The sequence below is a fragment of the Podarcis cretensis genome, assembly GCF_951804945.1.
Source record: "Podarcis cretensis genome assembly, chromosome: 2".
Lineage (NCBI taxonomy): Eukaryota > Metazoa > Chordata > Lepidosauria > Squamata > Lacertidae > Podarcis > Podarcis cretensis.
Window position 1 is genome coordinate 126747501 of NC_137171.1, and position 20132 is coordinate 126767632.

At 43.6% G+C, this 20132-nt stretch overlaps 2 protein-coding genes across 3 annotated transcripts in view; both read left to right on the plus strand.

The window, feature by feature from the left end:
• The window catches only part of LOC307208787 (uncharacterized protein), a 38801-nt gene extending 20499 nt beyond the window's left edge, over nt 1-18302 (plus strand). The window contains exons 1-2 of one of the 2 annotated variants that reach the window (XM_079963754.1): nt 9884-9989; nt 16456-18302. In XM_079963754.1, coding sequence (XP_079819880.1) covers nt 16598-17872 — 1275 coding nt within the window. In that variant the 5' untranslated portion in view covers nt 9884-9989; nt 16456-16597 and the 3' untranslated portion in view covers nt 17873-18302. Of the gene's footprint in view, nt 1-9883; nt 9990-16455 lie in introns of those variants that run through there. The other variant, XM_079963753.1, reaches the window with a different exon arrangement.
• LOC307208682 (uncharacterized protein) lies at nt 4983-6819 on the plus strand. Its single transcript, XM_079963542.1, has one exon. It carries the CDS (start codon nt 5058-5060, stop codon nt 6546-6548), a length of 1491 nt encoding a protein of 496 aa, XP_079819668.1. The 5' UTR covers nt 4983-5057; the 3' UTR covers nt 6549-6819.
• Nucleotides 18303-20132: the final 1830 nt, after the last annotated feature.

Here is a 20132-nt window from a genome sequence, read left to right on the forward strand (position 1 = left end):
AGATACTACTCCATTCATGTCTCCCATCAAAATTAAATTGTAATCCAGATAGTCCAACAGAATCTCATGCAACTTCTTAAAAAATTCAGATTTCCCCTCGTTCGGTGCGTAAATTCCCACAATCAAAAATTTCTCTCCTTGAACTTGAATTTCAATTGCCAGAAATCTTCCTTGTTCATCTTTAAAGATTAGTTTCGGCATCAATCTTTCCTTTGCGTATATGACGACTCCTCTTTTTTTCACTCTGTCAGATGAGATAAATTCTTGTCCCAATCTTTTATTAATAAGTATTTTCCTGTGTAACCTCATCACATGTGTCTCTTGTAAACAGATCAAGTCCAATTGTTGTTTCTTTAATATATGAAAAACACTCTTCTTCTTCCGAGGTATATTCAAACCATTACAGTTCCAGCTTAGAAGTTGCAGAGCCATGATGGGATTATTTACTTTCTCCTCCTACTGCTCCCAATTGTTGTTGTTCTTCTGTCGGTGGTTTCAGTTCAAACGATAAGTTTGCTATGTCCAATATTCCTTTTCCAGGTGATGTTCGTTCCTCTCCAGCTTCCACTTCTTTCTGAAGATCTTCTTCGTGGTCTCTCAAAAATTTGTCTTTGTCACTCACTGTCTTTATTCTTATTTTCCTTCCTTTGTACTTAAAAGATAGGCCTTGGGGGAATTCCCACCTTAAAAAAAGTCTGTTTCTTTTCAATAGTACAACCAGATCTCTGTAGTAGCTTCTTGCATCCAAAATAGGTTTAGGTATATCTTTAAAGATCTCCACAAAAGAATCTTGAATTTCTAGTGTTTTTTGGTAGTGCAAATTCAAAATTTTATCTCTTTCTTCTTTTGATCTAAAAGTTATCAAACAGTCTCTTACCTTGTTCTTTTTTTGTCTTATGCCAAGTCTAAATGCACTCACTATCTTAAATTCTTCCTCCTCCAGGCCTTGTTGCCAAAATTCTAAAAACTCTTTCGTAAGAAAGTCCACCAAATTATCCTGTTCACTTTCTGGGACAAATCTGATTCTTAAATTGCGATCTTTCCTTTGTAGATCTATCATAGCAAAGGACAAATCATGGTCTTCCAATTTCTTAACGACCGGTGGTATTTTCTCCTGCGTTGCAGTTGCAATTTCTTTAGCTTCCTCTGCGATCCTTCGAGTTGTAGCCGATTCTTCTAAAAGTTTCCCAATATTCTGTGCATTTGAACTAACTTGTATTCCCAATTCTTTTATACTTGAGGTGTTCAAATCAATTTTTGCTAAGATCTCAGCTACATGTTTATTCGTTTCTGCAACTTGTTTACTTGTATCTGTTCCTTGTGTTGTTAGAAATTCCAAAGATTCATTAATTTTACCAAGTGCCTTTGCGACTTCAGATGACATAGTTTTTAGTTTTGTTTGCGAGGCAGCAGCTGCTCCTGTAGTTCCTTGGCCTCCGGATATTGAAGCCCTTCTTTGTTGTGAAATATCAGTCTTGTATTGTCTGACAGATCTGAGGCTTTTTTCCTGTACCAGCTCTATTTTCCCTTTACCATCTGCCATGCCACTCTCATGCCCAGCCAAGGTCAGTCTCACTCCTGAAGATTTGTTTTGAATAGGAAATTTCCAGTGGCTCAGCTCCTGGTGGCTTAGTTGATTAACATAATAACAAAGTCTCCTCTAGAGGGAGAAGTTTCCAGCTTAATTTTACAGTCTTTGAAACAAATGTATTCTTTAAAAGTCCCCCCAAGTATCTTCAAAAAGCCACAGTTTCAATTCCTTTCAAAGTTATTTTAAATATGAAACAGTCTAAAGAACAGTCCAAAGATACTGTATCTTCCACAAAGTTCACAAAGTTAATTATAAACTCACTGTGCTAGCAGCCCGCAGATCGGCTTCCCTGTCAAGGCAGTCTGTCCCCAGGGTACAAAAACAATGGATGTATTTTCCTTCTCCCCTTTTCATGCAGGTATTTATCAGGTACAAATTTCTCCCCCGTCGCTCCTGCAAGCGGGATGGGGGCTACTACTTCCTTTTTTTAACAGTGGATTTACACTTGTCCAACAATAAATTCTCCAAAAGTTACAGCTTAGCAGTCTCTTTGCTTTGATCTTTCTACAGAACGGAAAGGCAGACTTCCTTTTTATACCTTTCCCGTGACGGTACTCAAATTCTTTTAAATTTTAGCTCCAATTAATTCATTTAATCCTACTCACGAGTAGTTGCTTTTAAATCCAATTTGCCGGAAGAAATCAGCGCTCTCTGATAATGGCGATGCGGCTTCACTCCATGGACTGGGTAAACAACTCTCAGCACCGCGCTCGCACCCACAGCTGTTCCGGAGCCTTTAAAAAGGCTCCTTCGCAGTTTTAGGGGAACGCCAAGGTGCCCGCCGAGTCTCCTTGTTCCCAGGCTTCACTGCCTGTGACTTTTGAGGGTCCCCGCTTCGCCGTAGCAACAGGACCCGAACCCGTGGAGCAGACTCCCCTCGGAGCTCCGAGGGAAATCCGCCATTAATCGCTGGCGCCGACCAGAAGTCAAGCCCTAAATGGCCTCAGTCCTGTATACCTGAAGGAGCGTCTCCACCCCCATCGTTCAACCTGGACACTGAGATCCAGCGCCGAGGGCCTTCTGGCGGTTCCCTCATTGCGAGAAGTGAAGTTACAGGGAACTAGACAGAGGGCCTTCTGGGTAGTGGCGCTTGCCCTGTGGAACACCCTCCCATCAGATGTCAAGAAATTAAGCAGCTATCCTATTTTTAAAAGACATCTGAAGGCAGCCCTGTTTAGGGAAGTTCTTAATATTTAATGCTGTATTGTTTTTAACACTCATAGAATCATAGAATCATAGAGTTGGAAGAGACCACAAGGGCCATCGAGTCCAACCCCCTGCCAAGCAGGAAACGCCATCAGAGTACTCCTGACATATGGTTGTCAAGCCTCTGCTTAAAGACCTCCAAAGAAGGAGACTCCACCACACTCCTTGGCAGCAAATTCCACTGTCGAACAGCTCTCACTGTCAGGAAGTTCCTCCTAATGTTTAGGTGGAATCTTTTTTCTTGTAGTTTGGAACCATTGCTCCGTGTCCGCTTCTCTGGAGCAGCAGAAAACAACCTTTCTCCCTCCTCTATGTGACATCCTTTTATATATTTGAACATGGCTATCATATCACCCCTTAACCTCCTCTTCTCCAGAGGTTTAGCTGGTAAGTTATCGCAGTGTTGAAAAGCAGGTGTTGCCTAGCCCTTGCACACATTGTGATTCGTAATATATTGCCAGCTCAGTATTAGGAAACAGTTATCACAATGTAAACTTCAAGCCAGTCTTGGGCAATATACCAATATATCACCCAGCTCTAATCATGACCTATATTTCTGACCCAGTGTACCACTGCTGATTTTACCAGTTTGTCCCCAGGGATCCCTGGGGACGTGGGGCGCCTGGCTGGGTGCCTTTTGGGTGGGGAAACGGAGAGAGGGAAATAAATTTTGAGTCCAATTCTTCTCTACTGGCCAGTCCTTATTTAAGATCCAGTTGTTCAAATTTTAAGTACTCACAGGTGATTCTTTAGATGCCAAATTGTCCAGGAAAAAGGCAGCGCTCTCCGGCAACGACACTGCGGCTTCGCTCCACGGAAAAAGCAGTAGACTCACAGCAGCGCGCCACCTCCCCCTCTTTGCTTCAGAGCCCGTTAATGGGTTCCTTTGCGGGTTGGGGGGGCGCTAAATGTGCCCGCCGAGTCCCATGGTCACAGGCTTCGTCCACCTGTGATTTTTTAAAAGGTCCCCGCTTCGCCGTAGTGGATACAACCCGTTTCGCGCGGAGCTAGTCCCTCCAGTTCGGAGGGAGGCAGCCATTGCCGAAGGCGCCACCCCGGAAGACCTGGCTCCTATTACAAAGAGATCCAGTTGATATTCTAGAAAAAAGTGTGGCTAAGATTCTGAGTCACAATCATGGCTGAGAAATACAGCCAAGGAATATGAAACTGATTTGAAGATTGGTTTCTTCTTTACACTTTATAGTTATTATTATTATTATTATTATTATTATTATTATATTACATTCAGGAGGACATACCACGGGTTTCATCTTCTTTCTTTTCTTTCCAACAATCAGTGTTATTCACTTTTAATACCTTTTTCAGTGTCACACATATTTTTATCTTGTGATCTTCAGTTGAAGAGAGGTATACAAATTTAATAAATAATTCCCAGTTGGAGCAGAGCTAGAATATCCAGAAGCCCTTGGCCACTCACGGCAAAGGAGGAAGAACAGTGAGAGAGGCCTGGACAGGGAATCTCCGCTTAGATAAGCCAGGGTCAGGAGGCAGGTGCGAGACCTGATGGCATATAATTATTATAAATCATAATTGGGGTGGGTGTCTCAATCTGGCCTTCCCAGCAGTCAGGCTCCAGCTGCTTTCCTTCTGCATCTCCAGCTCTCTCCATTCAATAATGCAAGGCTGAGAGATGGAGGTCCAACCCCTAGAACATTCTCCAACTGAGCACTCCTTCAACCGACCACAAGAACCAAGCCTTGTCACTAGACTTATATATGGGTCTCCCAAAATGGTCAGTATGGACTTCCTGAGGCCAAAGAGAATGTGCAGGTGATGAATAAAGAAGGGGGACAAAATGTGGCCCCAAGGGGTGGAGGATTATAGTGCAGCGGATGAATTTTAGAACTTCATGATGAATTTAGGACCTTGAGGAATATTGGCCAGGTTCATGGAACATAGAGCTGCTCCCTTTCCTGTGAGAAACCACTTTTTATAAAACGTAAACCCCATAGTTCAACCGTATTCTAAGATAATGCTGCTTCATTAATGCTTAATTAAGGGTTAGGAAAGGTTGATGATGCATTATTACCATTATTTAACATTATTTCATCTGTCTTTCCTAAAAATTTGGAACATATGGAGGACAGGAAAGAAGGTACGAGACTTCAAAATAAGAGCAGGTGCTAATTGATGTGTGTAATATTCCTTTGTTCTCTTCCTAGGTTTCCTTTCCCCCTGCTCCTCCCTGTTGAAAGAAGACAATGGAGAAGGCTGTCAAAATTCTGGAGGGCAATGTCCAATGGGAATAACGAAGAAACCATATAAATTCATGGAATGTAAAAAGAGAGAGGAGAAACAATTTGAAAGTATGGAGTGTGGGAAGAGTTTCACTGACAGTGGAACACTTGGAAAACAGCAACGGACTCACACAGGAGAGAAACCGTTTAAATGCATGGAGTGTGGAAAAAGCTTTGGTTGGAGTTCAAACCTTCGTATACATAAACACACTCACACGGGGGAGAAACCATATAAATGTAAGGAGTGTGGAAAGAGCTTCAGTCAGATTGGACACCTTAAAAACCATCAACGAACCCACACAGGGGAAAAACCATATAAATGTATGGAGTGTGGAAAGAGCTTCACTGATAGTGGATCATTTAGAAAACATCAACAGACACACACGGGCGAGAAACCATTCAAATGCATGGATTGTGTAAAGAGCTTCAGTCACAGTAGATACCTTAGAATCCATCAACGGATTCACACAGGGGAGAAACCATTTAAATGTTTGGAGTGTGGAAAGAGCTTCACCGATAGTGGAACATTTAGAAAACATCAACGGACTCACACAGGGGAGAAACCATTTGAATGTATGCTGTGTGATAAGAGTTTCACTGTTAGTAGAACACTTAGAATCCATCTTCGAACTCACACAGGGGAAAAACCATATAAATGTGAGGAGTGTGGAAAGGGCTTCACCAATGTTGGAAATGTTAGAAGACATCAACGGACTCACACAGGGGAAAAACCATTTGAATGTATGGATTGTGGAAAGAGATTCCGTCACAGTGAAACACTAAGAAAACATCAATGGACCCACACAGAGGAGAAACCATTTAAATGCATGGAATGCGGAAAGAGCTTTATTGATGGTACAGCACTTAGTATCCATCATCAAACTCACACAGGGGAAAAACCATTTGAATGTATGGATTGTGGAAAAAGCTTCACTTGTAGTGGAACACTTAGATTCCATCAACGGACTCACACAGGGGAAAAACCATTTGAATGTATGGAATGTGGAAAGAGCTTCACTTCTAATGGAGCAGTAAGAAGACATCAATGGACTCACTCAAGGGAAAAACCATTAAAATGCATGGAATGTGGAAAGAGTTTTATTGAGAGGAGAGATCTGAGAACCCATCATCGAACTCACACTGGGGAGAAACCATTTAAATGCACCGAGTGCGGAAAGAGCTTCAATCGCAGTGGAACACTTAGAAAACATCAGTGGACTCACACAGGGGAGAAACCATTTAAATGTAAGGAGTGTGGAAAGGGCTTCACCAATGCTGGAGCTGTTAGAAGACATCAACGGACTCACACAGGGGAGAAACCATTTAAATGTAAGGAGTGTGAAAAGGGCTTCACCAATGCTGGAGCTGTTAGAAGACATCAACGGACTCACACAGGGGAGAAACCATTTAAATGTAAGGAGTGTGGAAAGGGCTTCACCAATGCTGGAAATGTTAGAAGACATCAACGGACTCACACAGGAGAAACCATTTAAATGTATGGAGAGTTGAAAGAGTTTCTTTCAGAGTGGAACCCTAATTTCACACACAGGAAACTTAGACGACATCAACAGACTCACTCGGGGACAAGCAAATAAATGTATGGAGTGTGGAAAGAGCGTCAATAGAAGTGGAAACCTTAGCAAACACCAGCGAACTCAAAAAGGGAAAACCACTTACGTATATGGAGCGTACATAGAGCTTCAGTCCTGATGTTCTTAGAAACCATAAATGGACTCGCAAGGAGGAAAAGCTTTAAGAGTTGAAACCCTGTGGGAGTCATAAAGCCAATGCAGAGGCTTGTAAATACGGCAGGGTGCCCCCTGACATTCCTCTGGGCAATGATTACCTTATATGGTAAAGGGGTAATAAAAGCTTGACCGGATGAGGTAACATGAGATTGGCAAACGGCCATGCGGCTGGACAGAACAAAGGACAATAAATCCCGGAGAGGAAAAGAAGTCTGAACGAGCTGCTCTCTCATATTATGGAAATATTACTGGCTTTCTGTGTCTTTATTTTACCCTAAAGAAGTGCCACTTGTGATGGCTGGCTCCAACAAAACCCTACAATCCACAAACTGAAAAATTTAGTATTTATCAAAATTTTATACTTTATTCTTGGTGTTTCCCCTCTGCTAGAGTAATCATGAAATATCTCTTTGCCATTTGTTAAAGAAGCTGTATTATTTATTATTGGTATCATTTAGAATATAAACAGTATCTTAGGTAAAGCATTTCTCTTTATGGTTGAAATCCTTTGTAAAAGTGATAGTTTCATCCTCCCCTCTATTTCCAAATGTTTTAAACATTTTTTGATACTCTAACGTAATTGGAATATGTTGTAATTCAGTGTTTTTCAAATAAGCCCTTATTTAGTCTCCATCTATACCATGAACTCTTTTCACCCCTCATTATCATCCATTTTGAGTTTTGATCTGATATAGTTCTTGGCTGGATCTCTACAGTCTTTAATCCTGTCGGAAGTTCCTTCAATATCCAGATCATGTTTCTTCTTCCCGCAGAATTCTTTGAATCAGAAGAACATGTTTAGTCTTGTTCTAATGGGGGTCAGAATCTCCAAGCATCTGGGTTGGCAAACTAAGGCCTGTGGGCCGGATCAGTCGCAATTGCCTTCTAGATCCGGCCTGCGGACGGTCAGGGAATCACCGCATGGATTGCCAGCACGCACGTTCTTTCCCTCTCCCTCACCCGGCGGCGCTTTTCTCCTCAGGGACGAGCAATCTTGTCCCACACCGGGTGCCATCAATGGGGGGAGTCGGCTCACCCGCCTGCCTGCCTCAGAAGGGTGGCGCTGGGAAGGGGGTGTGACGCTGGCTGCCGGCTGCTGCTGAGTTTTCCTCCTGCTCCTCCTCTCTCTCCCTTAGTCCACCCTTCCTTCCTTTTCTGCGCACCTTCTCTGTGCCGCTTCCTCACACGCTTTCTTCGTCACCCCCTCCCTCCTTCATTCCTCCTGTTACGGAAGGGGGGGGGCATGTCTTCTTCACCTTCTTCGCTACAATATATTTGCTCAATTTCTCTAGGACTCCATCACCCCTCCCCTGTCCTCCATAATCCCTCAAGGTGTCAAGACCCTAATCCTGTCAAATCGCTCTGATCAGCCTTTCCTCCAGGCAATGTCAGGTAGCAGACTATGCATATTTGGGACCATTGTTTTCTCATCCCCAGGAAGTGTTTATCTGTGCATATCTCCAGCTCTGCATATTCCCCCTCCCTCCTCCATATGTTAATCTGTGTAACCCAACCTCCCTTTAATATATTCATGATGTAATCTGTGTAACCAAACCTCTCTTTAATGTATTCATGACGTGTTTTGCACTGTATTCTGGGACATGGAGGGAGTTTCAAAAACTCATGTCACCCCTTTCTCACTGTTCAATCTCGCCTTGAACCTGTTGCGCAATAAACTTGGATCTTCTGCTGTTTGCTCCTGTCTCCGGCTGAGCTCATTTTCCTCCGCAGGGACCCACGGACTTAGTCCGATGAGCTGGGTGGCAGAGCAGCCTCGCACCCAGATTTTGCCGTAACACTCCCATGGCGTTCAGGCGGTTTGTTTCAGCGGCCGCAGCTGCCACTTGCGGGTTGGGAAGCAGCAGCAGTTGGTGGATAAATGCTCTGGCAATGCCCCCGTTCCCCTGCCTCCGTCCGTGGCTCCGCCGGGGCTTCTGCTTCTGTCTTCACCGGCCAACGCAGCCTCCAACCTGCCCTGGCACCTGGCTGGAGAAGCCCAACTGGGGCTATTGGGACGACAACTGGGACAGGTAAAGCCAAACATCTTCAGGCCTCTTTGCGGGCGGGCAAAAATCGCTCATCTCCCCCGAAATATAGTCCGGCCCCCAACAAGGTCTGAAGGACAGTGGACTGGCCCCTGCTGAAAAAGTCTGCTGACCCCGATGTAGTAGATCCACTGTTGTAACCATATCAAAAAAGTATTTGGTATTTTGCCTTCTTCTGAGATACTTTCCCTCAGTGTTCTGTCATAGTCCAGTGATACTACTCCATTAAATTCACCCATTAAATTCATCCATTAAATTATATTTCTGTCATAAACCTCAGACATACTTTCCTCCAATAGTTGGAAGAAATCTCATGCGAAAAGTGGCTCTGAATCTGAAAGTCCCAGTCCCAAATCTTAATCCTGCCACCCTAAGATATTATAAGCAAGCCCCACATTCCTCTTTCCACCTGCAATAGGGAGGTTAGAACAACACTTAATACCCTGCAGGGATCATAAGAGCCACAATTGCTTAAAATTGCAGGGAGAGAGAGAAAAAGGGGATTTAAAATGACCCAGCCACAAGATGAAAAGTCTCCCTACTAAATGAGGGAAGGGGGAGGCATGGGGGGGGCTTTTGAAGTCTCCCTGCTGGGGAGGGAATCCCAGAGCAAGGGCGCCTCTGTCTGTCTGGAATCCCTCCCTGCCTCTCAATCCAGGGGGGGGTCTTTTAATGGGGGGGGGAGGAGGGGGGCTGGTGTTTGAAGCGGGGCTTGGCTGCTAGGGGGCTGAGCTCAGCAATGCAGCAGCTGCTCTGCATGCAGAAGGACCCCGGCTGAGTGCTTGGCCTGCAGAAGGAGGCCCAGAAGGAGACCCCAGTGAGACTCCCCGTGAGGAGGAGAGGCAGTTGGGGGGAGGGGGCCGGGTCCCCATGGAGCCCCCAGAGCAGGAGGCCAGAGGCAGCGCCGTCCCGTCTCCTTCCCCTCCGGACACAGGGAGGGGCTGCTCTAATTTCGTAGCTCTAGGGATGCGCGCGTCTCAAAAGGAGCCGGAAGTGTCGCCGCGAAATGCGCCGGAAGTTCCCAGACCCGGAAAAAGAGGAGGGGCGTTGCTGAAGAGCCCCCCCCCCGTCGCCGCCCCCCTTTCTATTGCAGACAAGGAAAGCGGACTAATCCGGAGCCAGGGGGGCGGAGGACCAGGAGGTAAAGAGGGAGAGGGGGGGGGGGAAATAGGGGAGGATGGGGGATAAGGGGAGACCCCCCCGTAAGGAAAGCGCCCTCCCTGGGGCCCGTCGACAGGGGCCCCGATCCAGGCCCCGACCCAGGGGGGAAGGGGAGAGCCAACACCTGCAGGGATCTACACCTGGCAAGATCTCCTGGGCAGCAGCAGCAGCACCGCCAGACTCCCCTTTCTCTTTCCTGGGGGGCCGAGAGATGCTCAGCTGCCCTGCCCCCCCTGGACGCCCCAAGCAGGGCTGGGGGTGGGGCTGAGCCCCCCATTCTCCCTGGGGTCGTGGGGCGCCTGGCTGGGGAAAGGGAGAGAGGGAGTCCAGGGAAGGGTTAATGGAAGGGGGAGGAGCCTCGACAGAGACCCCTCCCCTTCCATCACATCTTATTCCCCAGCCTCCCTGCTGGCAGTCCCAGATCATCATTGCCATACAGGATTGTCCTGAATTCCACCATTTGGTAGCCAAGCCCAAACCCAAAAGTCCTGCTAGGATGCATCTTGGCTTCCCTGCTGATGAAACTGAGTGTGTGGTGATTGAGAATATTTTCATTTATCCGTTTCAGACCCCTAAGTAGTGGCAGCTGCCAGGACATTGTCCTGTTCGCCTCTGTATAGTTCCAGCCTTATTTCAGACATTGTGGTAGATTGCAATCAGGGTGGATTTGATATAAATCAAATTGATTTCAATCACAATTTACGGTAAATCACTAGTCAGTATGTTGTTGTTTAGTCGTTTAGTCGTGTCCGACATAGACAGATAATTATGAAATCATTCTGAGGTTTAATAAGTTAACTGTGTATATTTGGACAACATTTCTGCTGTAATTTATTGGAAGGAGAAAAATAATCATTTCCTTAGTAACAACTTGAACAATTTATTTAACTGAAACAATAATATTATAACATGTTGGTAAAAATATTTTTTTATATAAAAAACAACAACCAAGGAGGCTGAGTTTTAGCGCACATGAAAAACTCAGAACTTATGCATTTCACCACCTCCACTACCAGCCACCCCTTTGGATTGGCTTCTGCATCCAGGTGCCTATTCTGTACAGTTAAGTGTTAGTGCGGTTGTTGGAACCCAGTGGGATTGGGAAGAGGTTGCCAGCCCTGAAGAGCCTTCAGCACTTGCCTCAAGTCTGACTTGCACAATTATTACACAAAGACCCCAAGATGTGTGGAGTATTCTGCTCACAAGGTTGCACTTTCATTTTTACTGCTTCACACTTAGCTACTTGTGCAGATCTCTTCCACTGCAAATCATCTCATTGAACCTCTTGGAACTCAGCATTTAAGGGGTTGATTCTGTATATAAATCTGCAAAGGAACAATGGGATTAAGGTTCCCCAAATATATTTTGGGGAATAAATTCACACTTTTGAGAATGGCAAAAACAAGCATCTGTGACAATATCTTCTCATTAGAAAAACTTCCCCAAATAATCTTAAAGAAACCTCTGGAAGAGCATGACATTGTGAACGGATTAATGGAATTCATTTACCAAAAAAAATAAATTTTGCATATAAAGCCTCATGCTAGATAATTAAAAATAAATCCTTATTTCCTGATGAATAGCCTTTGGACTATAATGTAATTAAGTATAAAACTATCTTTAGATAGAATTTTTCCTCTAAAAGCATTTTATTTATTTTTTAAATTCTGATTAAAATAAAAAAAATCTGATTTAAATAAAAAAAATCCATTTTTTTTTTTAATCATTGATTGTATCCACCCTGATTGCAATCTTTAGCTGCTGATAACATGGCAATGTTTAGCAGGTCATATTGTGAAGTTTATCTGGTGAGAACATTGCAACTGTTAGCTGACGAGTTATCACGATATTGAAAATCAGATATTTCCTAGTCCTTATACACTTTGGATTTGCGATATAACGTCAGCTCAAATATTAGGAAACAGTTAGCACATTAACATCAAGCCCAGCTCTAATTATGACCTAAATTTCTGGCCCAGTGTATCATTGCAGATTTTACCAGTTTTATTTTGTTTCCCATTCTAATAGTATCTCATACATTTTGGAAAGTTTTTTTTAAAAAATGTTCAGTAGTACCTAAGAGACCAACTAAGTTTGTTCTGGGGATAAGCTTTCGTGTGCATGCACACTTCTTCAGATTGGACAGTTTTCTACCTGAAATTTGGGGAACACTTTCTCTTTCCTCACAATAATATCTCTTTCAAACTGTGAACTTTCAGTCCAAAAACCTCTCCCTTCAAAGATGATTTGATGGTATTGAAACCAATCCGCCACCACACCTCCCACCTCATCCTTGTTTGTTCAGTTTTATTTCCTCTTCCGAAAAGTCCAAAAGCTCTCTGAAGGCAGCCCTGTTTAGGGAGTTTTTAATATTTAATGCTGTATTGTTTTTAACACTCGATTGGGAGCCACCCAGAGTGGCTGGGGAAACTCAGCCAGATGGGCAGGGTATAAATAATACATATTATTATTATTATTATTATTATTATTATTATTACTACTACTACTATTATAGGTCTGTGGTGCTCAATGTTTAGGCATAGTAAATATTAGGATTTAATTAGAACTTGTGTGTTATAGCGGGGATATGTTATAAGATGGTCTGAGTGAATTTTAGAAAGGGAGTTATGTAAAGGGTTTTTTGTGTTTCTGTGTAAATACTGTGCGTCAGACTGAGAATGTCATCAGGAAGGTATAGGAAAGGGTCACCTGCTTCTGAGCATCAGAAATGAGCATGGAAAGAGTTAATATCATTAACCTACCGGAATCGGCCCCCTCCCTTTGTAACAAGCAGCTGTAGTTCTTTTGGGATTTAATATCAGCTCATGAAAAGTTGGGCACGTGACCCAGAAAGCTGCCTGGCTCCCTCCGTCTGAAGGCGGAGATATGCACCACACGCCATAGTCGAATTCGGCTGGACTTGCCATGGGAACGCAGAAGGGGCAATCAAGGAAGGGGGAGACGGCCAAAGAAACCTGCTCTCACACAAGTGCCCCCCGCCAATTCCATAACATTAGCAAAGCCCAAGTTCAAACACCAGCCCCTATTTAAAAGAGGCCCCCGTAATTTCGACACTGGACAGCCCTATACGGTTGCCGTAAATTACTCTTCCAAGTCCCAAAAGTGCGCAGCAACTCCGGTCTATTTTGCAGGGCTGTTGTAACAGGGACACCCTACGCCACCGCCCAGGGCAGCCCAAAGTGACGTATAACCAATTGTTGTTGTTGTTGTCAGGGCCTGCTCCACCGTGAGGGAAACTGAGGCAGCCCCCTCAGGCAGGAGATGCAGGGAGGGGCAAGGAGGGGACGGAGCTGAGTCCCATTTGGCCTGCCCTGATTTAACCCTCTATCCCAGGCATAGGCACCCTAAGGCCCATGGGCCGGAAGTTTGGAAAAACTTTAAAAAGCATAAGAACTCACATTAGGTAGTCAAAAAATAGTAATTGAAACAAAATACTTATAAAAAATAAGATAATTACTTAACATTTAGCTTCTGTTACATATTATATCCCCATAAGTCAATATATACAGTGGTGCCCCGCAAGACGAATGCCTCGCAAGACGGAAAACCCGCTAGACGAAAGGGTTTTCCGTTTTGGAGGGGCTTCGCAAAACGAATTTCCTATGGGCTTGCTTCGCAAGACAAAAATGTCTTGCGAGTTCCTGCAGGGTTTTTTTCCTCCCCCCCCCCTTTTCCCAAGCCGCTAAGCCGCTTATCAGCTGATCCGCTAAGCCGCTTAACAGCTGATCGCTAAGCCACTTAACAGCTGATCCGCTAAGCTGCTTAACAGCTGATCCGCTAAGGCGCTTATCAGCTAAGCCACTAAGCCGCTTATCAGCTGATCCGCTAAGCCCGCTAAGCCGCTAATAGCACTAATCCGCTAATGGGCTTGCTTCGCAAGACAAAAAAACTGCAAGACGAAGAGACTCGCGGAACGGATACTTTTCGTCTTGCGAGGCACCACTGTAAGTATATAAAGTATAAAGAGATGTGCCCTTTGGGAAATTTGGTTTTGGCAACCGCAAAACAACATCCTTCAAATCAACACTTGCAATAGGGAAGACAAACATACAAGATCCTGGTTTTTTCCTGAGATATGACACTTGTTTAGAGATTATTGTACACTAAGCGGGGCACTTTAATACGTATCAATGTGTCCCATGTCTTAGTGTATCAAAGTGCCCCAATGGACATTTTCAAAAAACTAACAATTGTTAATAAAACCACTGAACCTGTTTGAAAATCACGTGTAATCCTGATTACTGAGTGGAGTAACTTACCTTTCGTATTTTTAAATCTTAACTAAATGACGTAAAAAAGTGTTGGAACACTTTTACATTTCACATAATTTTTAGTTGGTTCTGCTAAAAACACACCTACTCTCTTCAAACGCCAATGGCTAACTGGCGGCCAGCGCAGTCGCAACTGTTCTACTCACACATGTATAGGCACATTTGGGTGATGTCGTAAGACGAATAACATTTCTCGATATTGAAATATTGTTGGTGTGTCAATGTCCCCCTTGCGTCAATTTGCCCCGCCTAGCCCATTCCGCATTTTCAGAGGAGGGGGAAGAAGGGGAAAGTGTGTCCCACCAGATAAGGCTCCCATCCTTCAAGACCTTCAGAAGGAAATGGTTTGCCCCCAAAGTTAATTCCTTCCTTCCTCCGCTGCTGCTGCTGCCCACACTAAAGGAACGTCTGGATGAAATCCCAGGGATGTCTGACTCCCATTTCAAAGAGATCCATTTGATATTCTAGAAAAAAGTGTGGCTAAGATTCTGAGTCACAATCATGGCTGAGAAATACAGCAAGGGAATATGAAACTGATTTGAAGATTGGTCTCTTCTTTACACTTTTTATTATTGTTGTTGTTATATTACATTCAGGAGGACACACCACTGGTTTCATCTTCTTTCTTTTCTTTCCAACAATCAGTGTTATTCACCTTTAATACTCACCTTTTTCAGTGTCACACATATGTTTATCTTGTGAAGTATAACAATTTAATAAAGAAATCCCAGTTGGAGCAGAGCTAGAATATCCAGAAGCCCTTGGCCACCCAGGGCAAAGGAGGAAGAACACTGAGAGAGGCCTGGACAGGGAATCTCCGCTAAGATAAGCCAGTGTCAGGAGGCAGGTGCGAGACCTGGTGGCATATAATTATTATAAATCATAATTGGGGTGGGTGTCTCAATCTGGCCTTCCCAGCAGTCAGGCTCCAGCTGCTTTCCTTCTGCATCTCCAGCTCTCTCCATTCAATAATGCAAGGCTGAGAGATGGAGGTCCAACCCCAAGAACATTCTCCAACTGAGCACTCCTTCAACCGACCACAAGCACCAAGCCTTGTCACTAGACTTATATATGGGTCTCCCAAAATGGTCACTATGCACCTCCTGAGGCCAAAGGGACTGTGCAGGTGATTAATTTTTTTTTATTTTTAATTTTTTATTAAATTTTGACATAAATATATTTCACAGACATACAAAAGACAAAATGAAAAAGAAAAAACAGAAAAAGAGAAGAAAAACAAACAAACAAAACATGAAATACATACAACTTTGATGACATTGATCGACTTCCCTTTATCTCGACTTCGGAAATTATTATCTTGTTTATCTATCTGCTGTGTCTATTCCTTAATAAAACTTTTTACGTAGTAAGCGTTATCTCATGCCTACTGTGATTTCTATAAGTACATATGTGTTTCTGATCAACATTTTAATTTTCCCCTTGTCTCTATTTCCATATATATCCTAAATTTATCCCATTCATTGTTTTGCACTTCTTTGATTTCTTATTTTCTGTGTCAATTTAGCCAGCTCCAAATAATCGGATAATTTAAGTTGCCACTCCTTTAGTGTTGGGATTTTTGGTGTTTTCCAGTTCTGTGCTATGAGGGTTCTGGCGGCCACCGTTGCATATTGAAAAAAGGTTCTATCTTCTTCTTTGATATCCTTACCAATTATCCCCAGCAGGAAGGCTTCGGGTTTTTTAACAAACGTGTATTTAAGAATTTTTTTAAATTCATTATAGATGGATTCCCTGTGCAGGTGATTAATAAAGATCTAGAGGTCGAAGGGGACAGAATGTGGCCCAAGGGGTGGAGGATTATAGTGCAGCAGATGAAGAACTTCATGATGAACTTAGGACCCTGAGGAATATTGGCCAGGTTCATGGAACATAGAGCAGCTCCCGTTCCTGTGAGAAACCACTTTTTATAAAACGTAAACCCCCACAGTTCAACCATATTCTAAGATAATGCTGCTTCATTAACAATAATTAAGGGTTAGGAAAGGCTGATGATGCATGACCATTATTTTACATTATTTCATTTGCTTTTCCTAAAAATTTGGAATATATGCAGGACAGGAGAGATTGTACAAGATGTTAAAATAAGAGCAGGTGCTAACTGATGTATGTAATATTCCTTTGTTCTCTTCCTAGAAAACAAATAGGATTTTCTCCCGACCCCATCAAAAGAAGACAATGGAGAAGGCAATCAGAATTCTGGTGGGCCATGTCCAATGGGAATAACGAAGAAACCATTTAAATACTTGGAGTGTGAAAACATAAACACTTTGAAAGTATGGAGTGTGGAAGGAGCTTCAGTAAGAGCAGAAACCTTAGAATTCATCTACGGACTCACACGGGGGAGAAACCATTTAATTGCATGGAGTGTGGAAAGAGCTTCACTACTAGCGGAAGCCTTAGAATTCATCTACGGACTCACACGGGGGAGAAACCATTTAATTGCATGGAGTGTGGAAAGAGCTTCAGTAAGAGTGGACAACTTAGAATTCATCAACGGAGTCACACGGGGGAGAAACCATTTAATTGCATGGAGTGTGGAAAGAGCTTCAGTCAGAGTGGACACCTTAGAATTCATCAACGGACTCACACAGGGGAGAAACCATTTAAATGTATGGAGTGTGGAAAGAGCTTCAGTAAGAGTGGAAACCTTAGAATTCATCAACGGAGTCACACGGGGGAGAAACCATTTAAATGCATGGAATGTGGAAAGAGCTTCACTGAGAGTGGAAAACTTAGAATTCATCAACGGACTCACACTTGGGAGAAACCATTTCAATGCATGGAGTGTGGAAAGAGCTTCCGTCAAAGTGGAAACCTTAGAATTCATCAACGGAGTCACACGGGGGAGAAACCATTTAAATGCATGGAATGTGGAAAGAGCTTCACTGAGAGTGGAAAACTTAGAATTCATCAACGGACTCACACTTGGGAGAAACCATTTCAATGCATGGAGTGTGGAAAGAGCTTCAGTCAAAGTGGAAACCTTAGAATTCATCAACGGACTCACACTGGGGAGAAACCATTTAATTGCATGGAGTGTGGAAAGAGCTTCACTGACAGTGGAGGACTAAAACTACATGAACGGACTCACACGGGGGAGAAACCATTTCAATGCATGGAGTGTGGAAAGAGCTTCAGTCAAAGTGGAAAACTTAGAATTCATCAACGGAGTCACACGGGGGAGAAACCATTTAAATGCATGGAATGTGGAAAGAGCTTCACTGAGAGTGGAAAACTTAGAATTCATCAACGGACTCACACTTGGGAGAAACCATTTCAATGCATGGAATGTGGAAAGAGCTTCACTGACAGTGGAGGACTAAAACTACATGAACGGACTCACACGGGGGAGAAACCATTTAAATGCATGGAGTGTGGAAAGAGCTTCAGTCAAAGTGGAAACCTTAGAATTCATCAACGGAGTCACACGGGGGAGAAACCATTTAAGTGCATGGAATGTGGAAAGAGCTTCAGTACTAGTGGAAACCTTAGAATTCATCAACAGAGTCACACAGGGGAGAAACCATTTCATGGAATGATACAATCATAGAGTTGGAATAGACCACAAGGGCCATTGAGTCCAACCCCCTGCCAAGTAGGAAACACCATCAGAGCACTCCTGACATATGGTTGTCAAGCCTCTGCTTAAAGACCTCCAAAGAAGGAGACTCCACCACACTCCTTGGCAGCAAATTCCACTGCCGAACAGCTCTTACTGTCAGGAAGTTCTTCCTAATCTTTAGGTGGCATCTTCTTTCTTGTGGTTTGGATCCATTGCTCCGTGTCCGCTTCTCTGGAGCAGCAGAAAACAACCTTTCTCCCTCCTCTATGTGACATCCTTTTATATATTTGAACATGGCTATCATATCACCCCTTAACCTCCTCTTCTCCAGGCTAAACATGCCCAGCTCCCTTAGCCGTTCCTCATAAGGCATCGTTTCCAGGCCTTTGACCATTTTGGTTGCCCTCCTCTGGACACGTTCCAGTTTCTCAGTGTCCTTCTTGAACTGTGGTGCCCAGAACTGGACACAGTACTCCAGGTGAGGTCTGACCAAAGCAGAATACAGTGGCACTATTACTTCCCTTGATCTAGATGCTATACTCCTATTGATGCAGCCCAGAATTGCATTGGCTTTTTTAGCTGCCACGTCACACTGTTGGCTCATGTCAAGTTTGTGGTCAACCAAGACTCCTAGATCCTTTTCACATGTACTGCTCTCAAGCCAGGTGTCCCCCATCTTGTATTTGTGCCTCTCATTTTTTTTGCCCAAGTGCAATACTTTACATTTCTCCCTGTTAAAGTTCATCTTGTTTGTTTTGGCCCAGTTCTCTAATCTGTCAAGGTCGTTTTGAAGTGTGATCCTGTCCTCTGGGGTGTTAGCCACCCCTCCCAGTTTGGTGTCATCTGCAAATTTGATCAGGATGCCCTTGAGTCCATCATCCAAGTCGTTGATAAATATGTTGAATAAGACCGGGCCCAAGACAGAACCCTGTGGCACCCCACTAGTCACTCTTCTCCAGGATGAAGAGGAACCATTGATGAGCACCCTTTGGGTTTGGTCAGTCAGCCAGTTACAAATCCACTGAGTGGTAGCATAGTCAAATGCATGGAGTGTGGAAAGAGCTTCACACAGGGGAGAAACCATTTAAATGCATGGAGTGTGGAAAGAGCTTCAATAGAAGTGGACACCTTAGCAAACGCCATTGAACTCACAGAGGGAAAACCACTTACTTATATGGAGTGTAGATAGCGCTTCAATCCTGATGTTCTCACAAAACATCAATGGACTCACAAGGAGGAGAAGCTTTAAGAGTTGAAACCCAACAATCTACCAACAAACTGAAAAAGCAGAAATGATTTGAATGGAAGGAGTGTGGGAAGTTCTTCTATTACTTTATATAATTTTATATGCAATTTATTTTTATATGCAATTTATTTACAAATTGCTACATACTTTCCAGATACACATTTATTTCATACTTGACTTCCTCTCCATGGTTTCCCCATAGAATTTTTAAATTGCTGCATATTTCAGATATTTACACCTTACCTTTTCCACACTCTTCTCCAGCAATTATTCAACTGTTGTTTTCCATTCAGCTCCTACTTGTGTTTGTACATGTTTACAAAAATTCTTTAAATATTCAACAAAAGGTTTCTACTCCTCCTTAATGTCTGTCTTGATCTCTTATTTTCATAGTTAAATTTGCCAATTTGACATATTCCATCACTTTTAACTGCCGCTCTCTTGATCAAGTGTAGCTATCTCTTGATTTTGCCATTTTTGTGCATAAAGTACTCTTGCTGCTGTCGTTCATCTGTCTTCATGGAACATTTGACCCAGTTATCCCTAAAAGAAATGCTTCATGGTTTCTTCAGGAGCATCACCCTAAGCTTTCCACTTTTGGCAGAGTGCTCCGATGTTCCAGTAACCCCAGAGCCTTATGGGGGGGGCCTATACCCACACACTCTCTCCCACCCCCATGGCACCTGTAGTAAAGTTAGTACTTTGGTCAAGCGGAGAGTGAGGCCTTGTGGGAAACCAGCAAGAATTATGGGAACTAGGTCCTGTTGCTTTAACCCATAGACCCGTTGGCTCCAAGGGCGTGAAAGGTTTACTATGGGAGAGGAATTCTCTGGGTAATGTGAAGGGTTGACACCTTTGAGGGAAGTTATGGATATCCAGCCGGTGATGTTATCTCCCTGTTAATTGCCCAAAGGAGGTCATCTGCATAAGCTCCAAGAAAGGGAGGAAACATCTTTGATCTAGGCTCTGGAGTCTTAATTGGCCCAGCTGTCAGAAGTTAAA

Bases quoted from the DNA above. Each gene is read 5' to 3' on its own strand.
- LOC307208682 (XM_079963542.1), top strand. From the start codon at position 5,058: ATGGGAATAACGAAGAAACCATATAAATTCATGGAATGTAAAAAGAGA.